A 17,717-nucleotide genomic window follows, 5' to 3' on the forward strand; every position below is an offset into this window, starting at 1 on the left:
GTTACTAGACCAAGTGTTATAGCTAGTGATCTTGTTAACCACTTACAGTAATTACCTGACACATCAGGTAGAAAGGACTGGGTGTGTGTATGTGTGTGTCTCATTCATGTCCTGTATCTCAGAAATGAAAAGAATATTTGTTTAATAACACCTCAGCACATTTTATACTACAGTGATTTAGTATCTAACATGTTTTTTCGACACTTGGTCAAAAAAAAGAAAGAAGAAGACTCCTCTGATATTTTATACTACAGTTATTTAGTATCTAACATGGTTTTTTCGACACTTGGTCAAAAAAAAGAAAGAAGAAGACTCCTCTGATATTTTATACTACAGTTATTTAGTATCTAACATGGTTTTTTCGACACTTGGTCAGAAAAAAGAAAGAAGAAGACTCCTCTGATATTTTATACTAGTTATTTAGTATCTAACATGGTTTTTTCGACACTTGGTCAGAAAAAAGAAAGAAGAAGACTCCTCTGATATTTTATACTACAGTTATTTAGTATCTAACATGGTTTTTTCGACACTTGGTCAAAAAAAAGAAAGAAGAAGACTCCTCTGATATTTTATATGCACACAGACAGGACAGACCTTGAATATACCAGTCCAATGAGGGTGATAGATCCTGTGACCTATCGTACATCAGGTGATCACTGTACAACTTCAATATATCCCCCAAACCTTGAAAAAATTAAATTCCATGTACTGTGTTTAAGAATTAGTCAAGCAGTTATTTGTATAAAACCGCTTCATTTACTGCTGGGGATCATAACCACTGGCATTTTACTGCTATCAATGAAAATAAGTAAGACAGATATTTTAATTATACATGTATCCGACTATGGTTCAAACATGACAGAAGTTAATCAGTTAATAGTGAAGAAAGCCACTGCGACATGAACTACTAGTAATAAAAATAAGCAGCAACAAATATTTTGTATGTCCATTTTCAGACAGGATTGCATAAATTGCTACATGTTATCATAGCCTTTGATGTAGCAATCTATAATTTTTAGCACATCAGTTAAAACAAATCAACACATCACTGTAATAATTATGAAAAGCAATGTATTACATATATGCTACCTACTCCGTTCATATTGGTATATACTGTACTTAAAGTATACAATAACGTTTAATGTTTTACATTTAACATACACACACATGCTATAAAGGTATGGGATAAGTAGTACATAACATGGAAAATGCTCTCTATACTGCAGGTCTATAGTCCATCCCATCCTCCTACAAAAATGATTTTTTTGTTTTGTTAATAATTTCAGTTTTGTTTGATGTAAGAAGTAAAGAAAAAGCATTTTGGAAATAGCAAAATATTATTTTTGGGTGCAATTTAGAAAACAATCGACTTAGAAATAAATAACTTGTAGTAGGCATTCCCTGTGGGATGGACTATAGCAAGTTTTTGAAGTTCCAGCCTTTGAATGTAAATACATAGAATATTTTATTTACCATGAAATCCTTACTCCACCTCTCATTTAGTCACTTTCTGTTGTTGACAGTCCATCCATGTCATCACAAATCACAACTTTTAGAGTGACTGTCTTCACAAGTTAGGTACTTTTTTAAGTCTTGGACGGTTACTATATAGAGGATATTTCATGTTTTTTGTCAAATATGATTTATATCTCATCGAGTGAAGTTTGCAATCATATCTCACGAGTTGCGCTTGTGCGATGAGTGAAATAATTGTAAACTTCACTCGATGAGATATAAATCATATTTGACAAAAAACTTGAAATTTTCTATTTATTATATAACTTTTGGCAATTTACCTTTATTTTTAAAATGCCAGCAGCAAAATAGTTCTGGCTTTCTTACAGTGAAGATAACACTTTCTACAGTGATGATAACACATTTTAGAGTGAAATAGTCAAATTTTCACTCTAAAATGTGTTATCGTCACGGAGTGACTGATAACACTTTTATTTAACTGATATTTTAAGATATTTGACTAAATGTTATATAATAAATAATATCAATAAAAGTAAAAAAAATATGTATTGTTAAATTTGTCTACAAATTGTCCATAAACAATACCACCAAACACACAGTATTAAAATACCATTTACAAATGACATACATGCCCGAAGAAGGAGAAAATCATTGCCTGCACAGGACTAGCTCTGGGTGAGCAAAAAACATTCTGTTAAATTGTCTGTTAAACTTAAAATATTGTAGAAATGAATTTTTTTTTTTTTTTTAAATGTCAGTTATTACATGCAATGATTTCACCAAATTAACATCAAATCCGCCAACTGCTTTCAAAATTGATAATTGTTGAATTTGACGAGTGCCAGAGCTAGCCCTGCATACACTGTGAACAACTGGGCGAGTGGTTTGTAGGAAATCTGTGTGACTACAACCTATTCACAACGTAGCCATGTAAACAAAAACACCATGCTGGTAAAGCTTGTCCATAATAACGGGTACATTCATTAATAATACAACTAAAGCTCATGTTCATAAACCTTAATAAACATCCAGTGATAATACGACTAAAACTTAAGCTTGTGTTCACAATGATAATACAACTATAGTTTGTGTTCATAAACCATAACAAACATATGGTACTGATGTAGCTGTGGACTAGCCAGGCACAAATAAGATGGCATATACAGTCAAACCTGTATATAACGGCCACCCAAGGGACCTGACAAAAGTGGCAGTTATAGAGAGGTGACCCTTATATACAAGTTCAAAATTAGAACCCATATATTAAAGAATATCACAACTGTCATAAAAAAAATGTCACATTTTTAAACCATTCCCACACTAGCTTGTTTATGTCATCATTGCCTGTTGCTTTCTTCTGCCTTTTTCTTTTGGCTGAAACATTATTGTCAAAATCGGCCAGAACATTGGCTTTCCTTTTGTTAAAATAGAATTAATCTGAAAACGTCCTACACCAAAATGATCGGCGATCTTTCACGCACTTAAATTGCCTTTCTCAGATTTGTTAATAACGTTAAAGCAGTACTAGTTTTCGGTGGCATTTTGCATACAAATGTATTCGTTAATATATTTCGCAAACGCTAACATTGACTTGCAGAAGATATTTTGTGTAATTGAAGGTTATTACCCATGTGGCATGTTTGACTCATTTGTTTGTTTCATGTCACCGCTAATCCTTCAGTGGAGTATGACCGTTGATTACAGCTGAATAAAATCAGGAGTCGCTTAAAAAATCCGAACACGGGACATCTGCAATGACCGCCGCCTTCAGCTATTCATGTTTATTTACCAATCATGTCTGGCTAGACGCAAGGAAACGCCTAACATAATACCTCATTTGTTTGGTTTCTCGAGACTAAATAGAGTGACCATACATACAAATTACATTATGTACAGCCAATGGGAAGTCGTCTACTATTCAGTGAGGATGCTGAGAACCAATCGAATTACACCACCAGTATCTGCGTGTCACGGAAGTTACTGAGTGTCTGTTTGTTTTTCAATTACGATCAGAGAATTACAATGGAATTTTACTTTGACAGAAAATAAACTCAAAGCTAGAGACATGGCCATATAAACACATTTAATTCATAATTTTTAAGGTGATTGAAAAAGTAAAGACATAAACCAGGGTAAAAAAATAAACCAAAAACCGTCTTTACGACGATCATCTTGTGACCGTTATAGCAGGTTCAACCTGTGATTTTGGGTGAAAAATAGTGACCGCTGGCCGTTATGGACAGGTGACCGTTATGCACAGGTCAAATAAGGAAGGAAATGCATTGGGAGGGATTTATAGTGACCGTTATGTACAGGTGACCGTTAGACCAGGTTCGACTGTATGTATTTATTACCCATATGGGCAGTGAGATGCAGGTGAATATATTTTTTATATTACCCAGTGACATATGGGCAGTGAGATGCGGGTGAATATATTTTCTATCTTTCTCTAGGGAAAGATAGAAGCTATGTTTCCCCGCTGACGTCATGACGTTAGTTTGGTGATGTCATTGGTTTCCTCGACAGTCAAGTCTCTCGTTGGTGAGATTTTACAAACAGTTCAGTTTTTGTTGAAGATAGCTTTTGACGTCAGTGATTTTCTTTCGTGATGTCATCAGTTTCATTAGACTTTCACGTCTTGTATATATTATATAGTTTGTGTCATGTAGGAAGTTTAAAGTTTAAGTTTCTAAACTATTTACACTATGGGTAATAAATACAATAACCCACTTGATACTCGGAATTACAGATTACCTGTCCCTCGTGAAATTAATGTCAGTCACGAGCTTTAGCTTTAGTCACTCGGGACAGATAATCCATAATTCCTCGTAACTCGTAAGTTATTGTCTATATCTTTCTCTATGGAAAGATAGCTTCTTCTATCTTTCCCCGCTGATGTTATGATGTTAGTTTGGTGACGTCATCGGTTTCCTCGACTGTTAAGTCTCTTGTTGCTTTTCTTTCGTGATGTCATCAGTTTCCTCAGACTTTCACGTCTTGTATATTATATAGCTCGTGTCATGTACTTGTAAGAAGTTTAAAGTTTAGTTTCTCAACTATTTACACTATGGGTAATAAATACAATAACCCACTCGATACTCGGAATTACGGATTATCTGTCCTTCGTGAAATTAATGTTGCCAGTCACTCGCTAAAGTTCGTGACTGACAACATTAATTTCATGAGGGACAGATAAGTTATTGTGTATGTGTGACTAAAGTTGGTATACATAAATAACATTACACACTTTGTGTTAATGTGACTAAAACTGGCTTTCCATATGGATGATTTTTGCATCTGGCACATGCAAAAAACTAAACAAAGTGTACCCTTTCTATCCGTCTCTCACATGTCATCGGACTGTTTTAATTCCCACGGTTAGATCATATCATTGAGCTTTTTGTCCACTTTTTCAAGTACAATGCATGAAAAATCATTTGATAGAATGACTCGTCAGTATGTGAAATCGTATTTATGGACAATGTCTTGACATACGGCAACCATAAATGTCTGATGGTGGATGACATACATATGAAAAGCAAGCTTAAAATGATAATGTAGACGCGATTCAGTCTTACAAATAACGTAACGCACATGGTGATAATATCACTATGGCTAAAATCCACAAATGGTAATACAGAACATAGATTCAGTGTTACAGTTACTAAAGCTTGTATCTATAACACACTCCAGTATTAATGTGGCTGATGTCTGTATACATAAACATTAATACAGAACAAAGATTGGGTTCCAAACATCTTGTATTTAAGAGACTATTCTATGTTTTTAACCATTTTAAACAAATTTCGGCATATAAAATATTTATACATTATTAAAATTACAATTTATTTACCTTTTCTTGCTTAGAATATAAATATCTCCATAACCTATGCATTTTTGGACACACTAATGTCCTGTAGTATCTAAATACCGATCTTTTCTTTAAATAATTTTGTACGTACAAATTTAGTTATTCCTGTGGCCAAATGAAATTTTAAAAAATTCAGCCTAAAGTAATTCCAAATATATTTATTCATTTTATGCTTTAAATTTAAATGTAAAAAATGTTACAGTAAGATAGTGTTATAAAAAACTGAAAAAGCAGGGTATGTATTTATTTGTTGAGACGAACAAACGGAAGTATTTTTGTAAATAAACAATTTTACCTAAGACCTAGTATACATGTGGCTGAAGCTCAATATCCACATAAATAAACAACAATAATAATAATGCCTAAACAAAAATTATGTGTGTTTTCGGGAACCCAATCCTACCTAGAAAAAGGGTCAACACTGATTTTCTTCGAATGTATTATTATTTATTAATATGTAGGTGAATACATAACATTTTAACTGGATTAGGGGTGAATATAGATTTAAATAAAGAATAGAAAAAAGCCTATCTACCTCATTTTTGTTAGCAGTTTAGTAGAAACATACAACTGTTTAGGCCTAATAACGATAACTCTTTAAAGTCAAGGTGGTCCTAAATTTATATTATATTACCCCACTAGACCTGTAAAATTGTAGGTGGTAGTTTTTCATATCTAATGCCACTGTCACACACTGTGTCAATCTGAGGTTTTTCAAACAAAGCACAACCATAAAATGTGCCAGTTTGGAGAGGTTTCACATTACACTACTAAACAATGAAACTACAGTTGATTTAGTATTCATCAGCTATTGAATGGCAAACATTTGTTACTTTCTTTACCCATATTCTTAGACAATGAAACTACAGTTGATTTAGTATTCATCAGCTATTGAATGGCAAACATTTGTTACTTTCTTTACCCATATTCTTAGACAATGAAACTACACTTGATTTAGTATTCATCAGCTATTGAATGGCAAACATTTGTTACTTTCTTTACCCATATTCTTAGACAATGAAACTACACTTGATTTAGTATTCATCACCTATTGAATGGCAAACATTTGTTACTTTCTTTACCCATATTCTTAGACAATGAAACTACAGTTGATTTAGTATTCATCACCTATTGAATGGCAAACATTTGTTACTTTCTTTACCCATATTCTTAGACAATGAAACTACACTTGATTTAGTATTCATCACCTATTGAATGGCAAACATTTGTTACTTTCTTTACCCATATTCTTAGACAAAACTGGCAGCAATGGATATTTTATATGCACTTTCAGCAGGACAGCACATACCACGACATCTGATAAACCAGTCATGGGGCACTGATTGGGACAGGTGAAAAAAACTAAACAGTTGAGGTTTGTGCGCTTGACAACATTAAATACTAAAAATAGTTCTAGTGATTCTGCATGGATCCACAAAATGGTGAATATTTGGTTTAGACTCAGCAGTGTTCAACAACATTAAATACTAAAAATATTGTTCCTATGATTGTGCATGGATCCACAAAATAGACTCAGCAGTGTTCAACAACATTAAATACTAAAAATAGTTCTAGTGATTGTGCATGGATCCACAAAATGGTGAATATTTGGTTTAGACTCAGCAGTCTTCAACAACATTAAATACTAAAAATATTGTTCCAGTGATTGTGCATGGATCCACAAAATAGACTTAGCAGTGTTCAACAAATGTTTGAGAAAGTCACCAGCCCTCACAGAATCGTTGGCTAGTGCCCAAACATTCATCAGCCGGGACCAAGGGCTAGTGGGTTTGTCGAACGCTGCCATCGGCAAGTATCAGTGAGGTTGTGGTTTGTGTCCATCAACATAGAAGTTTCTCGTAGCCGATGGCAGAGTCAATTCCATTCCCTCCAGCTCTTTGGTTAAGTAGATCTGACAGCCTGAAAATATAGAAATATATTGTCAGGACTACAGTCAAAGTTATAAACATTGTGCAAAAAAATACATTTGGCAAAAATAATTACGTACAAACATGATGACATCAATCAAAAACCACTAAAATGTTTAGCTTTAATTAGATTAAATTAACTTGAAATTAATTTATGAATATCCACAACTCTTCAGCAGTTCTTAATAACATTGCTTCACTAAAAAGACCATGGCATAAACAATATTTATTGCCGTTCAAGAACAGTAGCAGTCTGGGGACTGGCCAACAGGCGTTAGCATTTTACACGAGCAATAAAATAAAATATAAATGATTATAACTTGTTCCAAATTTACTATCCAAGGAAGAAAAGGAAGAGGATGATCAGGTTATTATTTTTACAATTATACATTATTTACAATTAGATGTCATAGTTGGGGGGGAAAAAAAAAAAAAAAAAAAAAAAAAAAAAATTGTTTTGTTTAATGACACCACTAGAGCACATTGATTAATCAATTAGTGGCTGTTGGATGTCAAACATTTGGTAATTCTGACTTGTAGCCATCAGAGGAAACCCGCTACATCTGTCCTAATGCAGAAAGGGATCTTTTATATGCACTTTCCCACAGACAGAATAGCACATACCACGGCCTTTGATATACCAGTAGTGGTGCACTGGCTGGAACGAGAAATAGCCCAGTGGGCCCACCAACAGAGATCGATCCCATACTGACCACGCATCAAGCGAGTACTTTACCATTAGGCTACATTCCGCCCCGTGAAAGAAAGAAGGTGAATGGTTCATTAATCTCAAAATGTTTGCTATTTATAATGAAGTTGTGGACAAATCTGATTATAGCACTATTTTCTTGGAGTCTTAAGAAAAGATCTTGGTGTGCTGAGAATGACCAAAAAACTGTCGTGCCCAAATTAGTGCTATCTAAAGTCCTGATTGTACTTGTAGTGGTACATGTCATTGAACGTTTTTGTAGTGCATTCCATCAGAAAGGCATCTTTGTTTGAAGTTAAAAGATAAACTTTGTTTTGTTTGACGACATTAGTTAATTTTGACATACAGTCTTAGAAAAGAAACCCGGTACAATTTTCCATTAGTAGATATGGATGGTCTATTATGCATCATCCCACAGACAGGATAGTACATACTGCGGCTTTTGATATACCAGTTGTACTGCACTGGCTGGATTTAGAAATAGCCCACTGATGGGGATCGATCCTAGACCAACTGCACATCAGGGCGAGTGCAATACCAGTGGGCTATGTCCCTTGTTTGTTTAATGACACTACTAGAGAACATTGATTTAATAATCATTGGTTACTGGATATCAAACTTGTTGGTACTAAACAACTTGCCAAACTTTAAAAATTAAATCTCATGGTTTCAACATTATTGTAATACAATTCTCTAATGTATTTAAACAAAATAAAACATTGGTTGCTATCAATTATCTGTGAAAGGAAATCAAATAATAAGTTATAGCAAAACTGAGAATGTGGTATTAAATAACAAGCTACATGAATGATTTTTAAGAAAATGAATCCTTCTTCAGGCCTCTCTATAACAGGAGAGCTATGTATTACTTAGAGAATACTCAACTCGCTACTCCGCAATACCGTTTATCTCGTGAATTGATGTTCTACCCGAGCCTTTGAACAACATCAGTTTACGAGTGCAAGATAAATGGTATTGCCGAGTAGCGAGTTGGGTATTCTATTTATTACCCATTATCAATATTTATCATTTTATGGAAGATTTGCAAGCAATACTGTTGTTAAAAATAACTTTACAAGTTGAGAACAAGAGGCAGCGTTGCGTCATAGCTATGACATATGTATCGCTGATAACGTAAGTTAGTTGTTGACATGACTGTCACCATGGAGACTATTCTTACACACAATTAACCGCCTATAGTGAAGCACTGTTTATGACATGACTTCCACCATGGAGACTATTCTTACACACAATTAACCGCTGTAGTGAAGCACTGTTTATGACATGACTCCCGCCATGGAGACTATTCTTACACACGATTAACCGCCTATAGTGAAGCACTGTTTATGACATGACTCCTGCCATGGAGACTATTCTTACACACGATTAACCGCCTATAGTGAAGCACTGTTTATGACATGACTCCCGCCATGGAGACTATTCTTACACACGATTAACCGCCTATAGTGAAGCACTGTTTATGACATGACTCCCGCCATGGAGACTATTCTTACACACGATTAGCCGCCTGTAGTGAAGCACTGTTTATGACATGACTCCCGCCATGGAGACTATTCTTACACACGATTAACCGCCTGTAGTGAAGCACTGTTTATGACATGACTCCCACCATGGAGACTATTCTTACACACGATTAACCGCCTATAGTGAAGCACTGTTTATGACATGACTCCCACCATGGAGACTATTCTTACACACGATTAGCCGGCTGTAGTGAAGCACTGTTTATGACATGACTCCCACCATGGAGACTATTCTTACACACGATTAGCCGGCTGTAGTGAAGCACTGTTTATGACATGACTCCCGCCATGGAGACTATTCTTACACACGATTAACCGCCTATAGTGAAGCACTGTTTATGACATGACTCCCGCCATGGAGACTATTCTTACACACGATTAACCGCCTATAGTGAAGCACTGTTTATGACATGACTCCCGCCATGGAGACTATTCTTACACACGATTAGCCGCCTGTAGTGAAGCACTGTTTATGACATGACTCCCGCCATGGAGACTATTCTTACACACGATTAGCCGCCTATAGTGAAGCACTGTTTATGACGTGACTTCCACCATACGATTAACCGCCTATAGTGAAGTACTCTTTATGACATGACTCCCACCATGGAGGCTATTCTTACACACGATTAACCGCCTATAGTGAAGCACTGTTTATGACATGACTCCCACCATGGAGACTATTCTTACACACGATTAACCGCCTATAGTGAAGCACGGTTTATGACATGACTCCCGCCATGGAGACTATTCTTACACACAATTAACCGCCTATAGTGAAGCACTGTTTATGACATGACTCCCACCATGGAGACTATTCTTACACACGATTAGCCGGCTGTAGTGAAGCACTGTTTATGACATGACTCCCGCCATGGAGACTATTCTTACACACGATTAACCGCCTATAGTGAAGCACTGTTTATGACATGACTCCCGCCATGGAGACTATTCTTACACACGATTAACCGCCTATAGTGAAGCACTGTTTATGACATGACTCCCGCCATGGAGACTATTCTTACACACGATTAGCCGCCTGTAGTGAAGCACTGTTTATGACATGACTCCCGCCATGGAGACTATTCTTACACACGATTAGCCGCCTGTAGTGAAGCACTGTTTATGACATGACTCCCGCCATGGAGACTATTCTTACACACAATTAACCGCCTATAGTGAAGCACTGTTTATGACGTGACTTCCACCATACGATTAACCGCCTATAGTGAAGTACTCTTTATGACATGACTCCCACCATGGAGGCTATTCTTACACACGATTAACCGCCTATAATGAAGCACTGTTTATGACATGACTCCCACCATGGAGACTATTCTTACACACGATTAACCGCCTATAGTGAAGCACGGTTTATGACATGACTCCCGCCATGGAGACTATTCTTACACACAATTAACCGCCTATAGTGAAGCACTGTTTATGACGTGACTGCCGCCATGGAGACTATTCTTACACACAATTAACCGCCTATAGTGAAGCACTGTTTATGACGTGACTTCCACCATGGAGACTATTCTTACACACGATTAACCGCCTATAGTGAAGCACTGCTTATGACATGACTTCCACCATAGAGACTATTCTTACACACGATTAACCGCCTATAGTGAAGCACTGTTTATGACGTGACTTCCACCATGGAGACTATTCTTACACACGATTAACCGCCTATAGTGAAGCACTGCTTATGACATGACTTCCACCATGGAGACTATTCTTACACACGATTAACCGCCTATAGTAAAGCACTGCTTATGACATGACTTCCACCATGGAGACTATTCTTACACACGATTAACCGCCTATAGTGAAGCACTGTTTATGACATGACTCCCGCCATGGAGACTATTCTTACACACAATTAACCGCCTGTAGTGAAGCACTGTTTATGACGTGACTTCCGCCATGGAGACTATTCTTACACACAATTAACCGCCTGTAGTGAAGCACTGTTTATGACGTGACTTCCACCATACGATTAACCGCCTATAGTGAAGCACTGTTTATGACATGACTCCCACCATACGATTAACCGCCTATAGTGAAGCACTGTTTATGACATGACTCCCACCATGGAGACTATTCTTACACACAATTAACCGCCTATAGTGAAGCACTGTTTATGACGTGACTTCCGCCATGGAGACTATTCTTACACACAATTAACCGCCTATAGTGAAGCACTGTTTATGACGTGACTCCCACCATGGAGACTATTCTTACACACAATTAACCGCCTATAGTGAAGCACTGTTTATGACATGACTCCCACCATGGAGACTATTCTTACACACAATTAACCGCCTGTAGTGAAGCACTGTTTATGACATGACTCCCACCATACGATTAACCGCCTATAGTGAAGCACTGTTTATGACGTGACTCCCGCCATGGAGACTATTCTTACACACAATTAACCGCCTATAGTGAAGCACTGTTTATGACGTGACTCCCGCCATGGAGACTATTCTTACACACAATTAACCGCCTATAGTGAAGCACTGTTTATGACATGACTTCCACCATGGAGACTATTCTTACACACAATTAACCGCCTATAGTGAAGCACTGCTTATGACGTGACTTCCACCATGGAGACTATTCTTACACACAATTAACCGCCTATAGTGAAGCACTGTTTATGACGTGACTCCCACCATGTAGACTATTCTTACACACAATTAACCGCCTATAGTGAAGCACTGCTTATGACATGACTTCCACCATGGAAACTATTCTTACACACAATTAACCGCCTATAGTGAAGCACTGTTTATGACGTGACTCCCACCATGGAGACTATTCTTACACACAATTAACCGCCTATAGTGAAGCACTGTTTATGACATGACTTCCACCATGGAAACTATTCTTACACACAATTAACCGCCTATAGTGAAGCACTGCTTATGACATGACTTCCACCATGGAAACTATTCTTACACACAATTAACCACCTATAGTGAAGCACTGCTTATGACATGACTTCCACCATGGAAACTATTTTTACACACAATTAACCACCTATAGTGAAGCACTGTTTATGAAGTCTAAATGTAACTAGGGGAAGAAATGGGTTTTTTTCTTTCCCTAGGGAAAGATAATTTTTCTTCCCTCACTTCTATCGGCCTATATGGGTAATAAACTTCTTTCTCTCATCCTCAGGTATACAAGACAGAGCTATGCCATGAAAGAAAGCTATGTAAGAAATTTCTATCCCAAATGGGATATCACATGCTTGCGTTTAACATGATGTTGTTGCTAATATATGATGTCATAACTAATGTGAGATGGTGACGTGAGGTCATTAGACACAGTTTTAAATTAATATTTTGTTATTAAAACCTTCATTATAAAAGCTAAAATGGTCAAATAAAAAAAGTTACTTGTTCAGCCAACTTTTTTTTAGTGTAAAATAATGGTTTGTTTACCGAATGAATGAGAGAAAAAGACTCCATCATATGTGGTAATGTGAGATAGAAAAAGTACACTCTCGGTGGTGAAAATTTCAACCATGGGACTCGGCAAGCCTCATCACAAGTCAAAATTTCCATCCCACATGACCACATATGATGGGAGTCTTATAATCATCCTTGTCCAGAAAAGGAATGAGGTGAATCATTTTCCACTAAAAAAATTATTGTTTCACTTTACGTCAAATTTATTTTCAAAATCTATGAAACTGTTCTCCTTATGTAGATTTCTGGCCTGGAAGAAACTGCTGTTGTTTTTGTTCATATTGAGTGTGTTGAAAACGACTAATAATGCAATATTATTTCAACTTTTTCACTTTTAACTTTCTGTTTGTACGAGATTTTGTAGACACATGGGGGTGGGATTTTTTTGAGGTTTTTTTTTAGGAGTGGGGGGAGGATTTGAACTTCAAGTGTGGGCTATTTCTACCAGGTTTTGACATAAAAAATCTAAATCTTAAATTCACTTACTTAATCTAGAGTTGACTTTGAGAAATACTGCCACATCTAACATATCTTCCTCTCTGTAAAACAACACATCTAATAGTCAGGACATGTCTTACAAATCATCAAAGCATAAAAATACTACCACGCAAAACAACATATCTAATAGTCATGACTATCTCACAAATCATAATAATATTATCTTGTAAAACAACATATCTAATAGTCATGACCCCCTCCCCCCCCCCCCAAGCCTCCCTGAATGTTTTACCATTTACATCCAGTATTTAGATTTACACTGCTATTGTATGGGAACTGACTGTTTCGTACTTCTGTTATTTTGTACTCGCAGTCAACTAATTCATATTCCCAATACAAACCAGTTCATAATAACACTTTTCTCATTTACTTACTCACAAATACACTGTGTTTTAGGCCTCCATTTTTGGGGGGGGGGGGGGGGGTAGTTAAAAACTGAGCTGAACAAAAACTTAATATAGATTTAAATACAGAAGTTAATTTTGTGGCTGCGACCAGAAAAGTAAAATGTACATTTGATTTTAAGTCTTTGTCAAGGTAAGTGAAAAATAATGAAAAAAATAAGAAATGCACATAACAATGTTGTAAATGAAAATAGTACGAGTCACATACTTTTCGTCAGGTTCAGGAAGTCGATCAAAGTAATCTGGGTGGACGTAGGTGTGACATGTGGAACACGCAAGGGATGCTTCACACGCTCCTGAAAATATGAACGAATGGATGGATGGAAGGATGAATGAATGAATGAATGGGGATAGATGCATGGATGGATGGATGGATGAATGGTGGATAAATGGATGAATGATGGGATGGGATGGGATGGGATGGGATGGGATGGGATAAATGAATTGGCAGATGGATGCATGATAGTTTAATGATATCCCAGCACACTCCTTAAAACTGTAAAATTATTTGCTCTGCAAATGATGTGCTTCGGTTGAAATAGTTGAAAAGCAAATTTAATTAAATGTATATATGACCTCTCATTTAATGTGTAACTGCCTACCCCAGTTTCCCCCCAACCCAGTAAACACCTGACTACAAGTCAAACTATGATTTTCATTTCAACTTATTTTAGTGCTTATATCCAATTACAGTTCAAGCACACTGTCCTGGGCACACACCTCAGCTATCTGGGTTGTTTGTCCATGACAGTGGATTAGTTGTTAGTTGGTTAGTGAGAGAGAAGAGGGTTACACCTACCCATTGAGCCCTTAAGAACTCGCTCTGGGTTAGAGCCTGTAGTCCGATGGCTTAACCACTGCGCCACCGAGGCCGGTCATACTATGATAAAAAGTCCCTCTATCACAAGTGCAAGGCAACCCTCAAGCATAGAAATAATGTTACTGTTACTGGAGTTATGTCCCTTTACTCATAATATAATACACAGGACAAGAAAACTGTAAATGTACATGTACCTTCTATTTCAACACCATATCTGTGTGCCAGGTACATTGCGTTGTCCCCAACCTTTCCTCGAACTGGTGTTCTTTTGCCATCCTTGTCAACGTACACAATATTAACACTGAAACAAACAAAATGTTTTAGGGTAAGATGGGAAGGAATGAAGCGGAAGTGGCTAATTTTAACATGCTCGTATACCACTAAGGTTTCAAGCATGTCTATCCCGGGTCCTGTCTCTGGATAGCCAGTGGCTTGACCCGGGACAGATGGGAAGAAAAGAGTTGATGTCTATCCCGGGTCCTGTCTCTGGATAGCCAGTGGCTTGACCCGGGACAGATGGGAAGAAAAGAGTTGATGTCTATCCCGGGTCCTGTCTCTGGATAGCCAGTGGCTTGACCCGGGACAGATGGGAAGAAAAGAGTTGATGTCTATTCCGGGTCCTGTCTCTGGATAGCCTGTCTGGGAAGAAAAGAGTTGATGTCTATCCCGGATAGCCAGTGGCTTGACCCGGGACAGATGGGAAGAAAAGAGTTGATGTCTATCCCGGGTCCTGTCTCTGGATAGCCAGTGGCTGGGAAGAAAAGAGTTGACCCGGGACAGACCCGGGACAGATGGGAAGAAAAGAGTTGATGTCTATCCCGGGTCCTGTCTCTGGATAGCCAGTCTGGACAGATGGGAGAAAAGAGTTGATGTCCAGCCAGGCTTGACCCGGGACAGATGGGAAGAAAAGAGTTGATGTCTATCCCGGGTCCGGGTCCTGTCTCTGGATAGCCAGTGGCTTGACCCGGGACAGATGGGAAGAAAAGAGTTGATGTCTATCCCGGGTCCTGTCTCTGGATAGCCAGTGGCTAGACCCGGGACAGATGGGAAGAAAAGAGTTGATGTCTATCCCGGGTCCTGTCTCTGGATAGCCAGTGGCTTGACCCGGGACAGATGGGAAGAAAAGAGTTGATGTCTATCCGGGTCCTGTCTCTGGTAGCCAGTGTCTGGGAAGAAAAGAGTTGATGTCTATCCCGGATAGCCAGTGGCTTGACCCGGGACAGATGGGAAGAAAAGAGTTGATGTCTATCCCGGGTCCTGTCTCTGGATAGCCAGTGGCTTGACCCGGGACAGATGGGAAGAAAAGAGTTGATGTCTATCCCGGGTCCTGTCTCTGGATAGCCAGTGGCTTGACCCGGGACAGATGGGAAGAAAAGAGTTGATGTCTATCCCGGGTCCTGTCTCTGGATAGCCAGTGGCTTGACCCGGGACAGATGGGAAGAAAAGAGTTGATGTCTATCCCGGGTCCTGTCTCTGGATAGCCAGTGGCTTGACCCGGGACAGATGGGAAGAAAAGAGTTGATGTCTATCCCGGGTCCTGTCTCTGGATAGCCAGTGGCTAGACCCGGGACAGATGGGAAGAAAAGAGTTGATGTCTATCCCGGGTCCTGTCTCTGGATAGCCAGTGGCTTGACCCGGGACAGATGGGAAGAAAAGAGTTGATGTCTATCCCGGGTCCTGTCTCTGGATAGCCAGTGGCTAGTCCCGGGACAGATGGGAAGAAAAGAGTTGATGTCTATCCCGGGTCCTGTCTCTGGATAGCCAGTGGCTTGACCCGGGACAGATGGGAAGAAAAGAGTTGATGTCTATCCCGGGTCCTGTCTCTGGATAGCCAGTGGCTTGACCCGGGACAGATGGGAAGAAAAGAGTTGATGCACATTTTTTCTAGAAATGGAGAATAACTTAAATAAACATTATCTATAGCATTCCATAGAACATTACAGTAATGTACATTAATGGAATCAATCACCATTGTGAGGTATAGATACGGCAATTCCAACCCGAGGGACAAAATGATTTTTGTGATGGCCGAGTTATGACATCGATCATCATAAAACATAAGTTATGACGTCACACATATGTAGAAATCGTCCAGCACCAGGGTGCTAGACAGATTTATCTAGCACCGTGCAAAAGTTGGCTAATTCAGTCCAGTGGGTAAGAAAATAATTTATAGCCTGGGGCAATATCAAGCTGTCGGTAGACCTCTGAGGTGCTTCGGGTTGTAGGATCGAGCCTCCTTGATGGACACATTCTCGGACAGAGGTTTTCCCCATTCCGATCATGCACTATGACTGGTGTATCAAAGACTGTGGTATATACTCTCCTATCTGTGGGAAAATACATATAAAATATCCCTACATGTCAGAAATATAAAAAAAATTGACATCCAATAATTTATCATAATATGATATATATGATTATCTATTCTAGAAACCTGGGTGGATCCATTCAACTGATTGGGTTTTTCTCATTCCAACCAGGGCACCACAACTGAACAAAGTACATGGTATGTGCATTCCTGTCTGTGGAAAAGTGCATATAAAAGATCCCTTGCTGCATTGGAAAAATGTAGCGGGTTTCTTCTGATGAAGAGTCAGAATTAACAAAAGTTTGACATCCAATAGCTGATGATTACTAGTATTTTTAATCAATGTGCTCTAGTGGTGTTGTTAAATAAAACAAACTTTTTTAACTCTAGAAACACAGTAGATGATCATGGTATCATCCAAACTGAAAAACATTCAATTGTTAAGTCATTTTGTTAAATATTTAATTTTCTGAGTATTTCTGTGTTCTACCAAGGTTACATCACTCAAACTGAATATTACAGGCAACAATCTTTCGTTATCTAATTTTATATGTGAATATACCTCAGTACAGATTACTTACATTTCATCATCCGATTTGGGATCCTGAAATTCATATTCACCAGCTTGCAAAGGACCTGTAATAAAAAAAAAATATATATATATATATTGATGA

General features: G+C 38.0%; 1 protein-coding gene across 1 annotated transcript in view; it reads right to left on the reverse strand.

Moving 5' to 3' along the window:
- Positions 1 to 5,074: 5,074 nt before the first annotated feature.
- LOC121376548 (adrenodoxin-like protein 1, mitochondrial) overlaps positions 5,075 to 17,717 on the reverse strand; it is a 14,014-nt gene continuing 1,371 nt past the window's right edge. The window contains exons 2-6 of the mRNA XM_041504461.1: positions 17,625 to 17,679; positions 14,927 to 15,033; positions 14,121 to 14,208; positions 13,497 to 13,549; positions 5,075 to 7,267 (exon numbers count right to left, since the gene is read on the reverse strand). Coding sequence (XP_041360395.1) covers positions 7,164 to 7,267; positions 13,497 to 13,549; positions 14,121 to 14,208; positions 14,927 to 15,033; positions 17,625 to 17,679 — 407 coding nt within the window. The 3' untranslated portion in view covers positions 5,075 to 7,163. The remainder of the gene's footprint in view (positions 7,268 to 13,496; positions 13,550 to 14,120; positions 14,209 to 14,926; positions 15,034 to 17,624; positions 17,680 to 17,717) is intronic.

Source organism: Gigantopelta aegis, chromosome 6, assembly GCF_016097555.1.
Source record: "Gigantopelta aegis isolate Gae_Host chromosome 6, Gae_host_genome, whole genome shotgun sequence".
Taxonomy (NCBI): domain Eukaryota; kingdom Metazoa; phylum Mollusca; class Gastropoda; order Neomphalida; family Peltospiridae; genus Gigantopelta; species Gigantopelta aegis.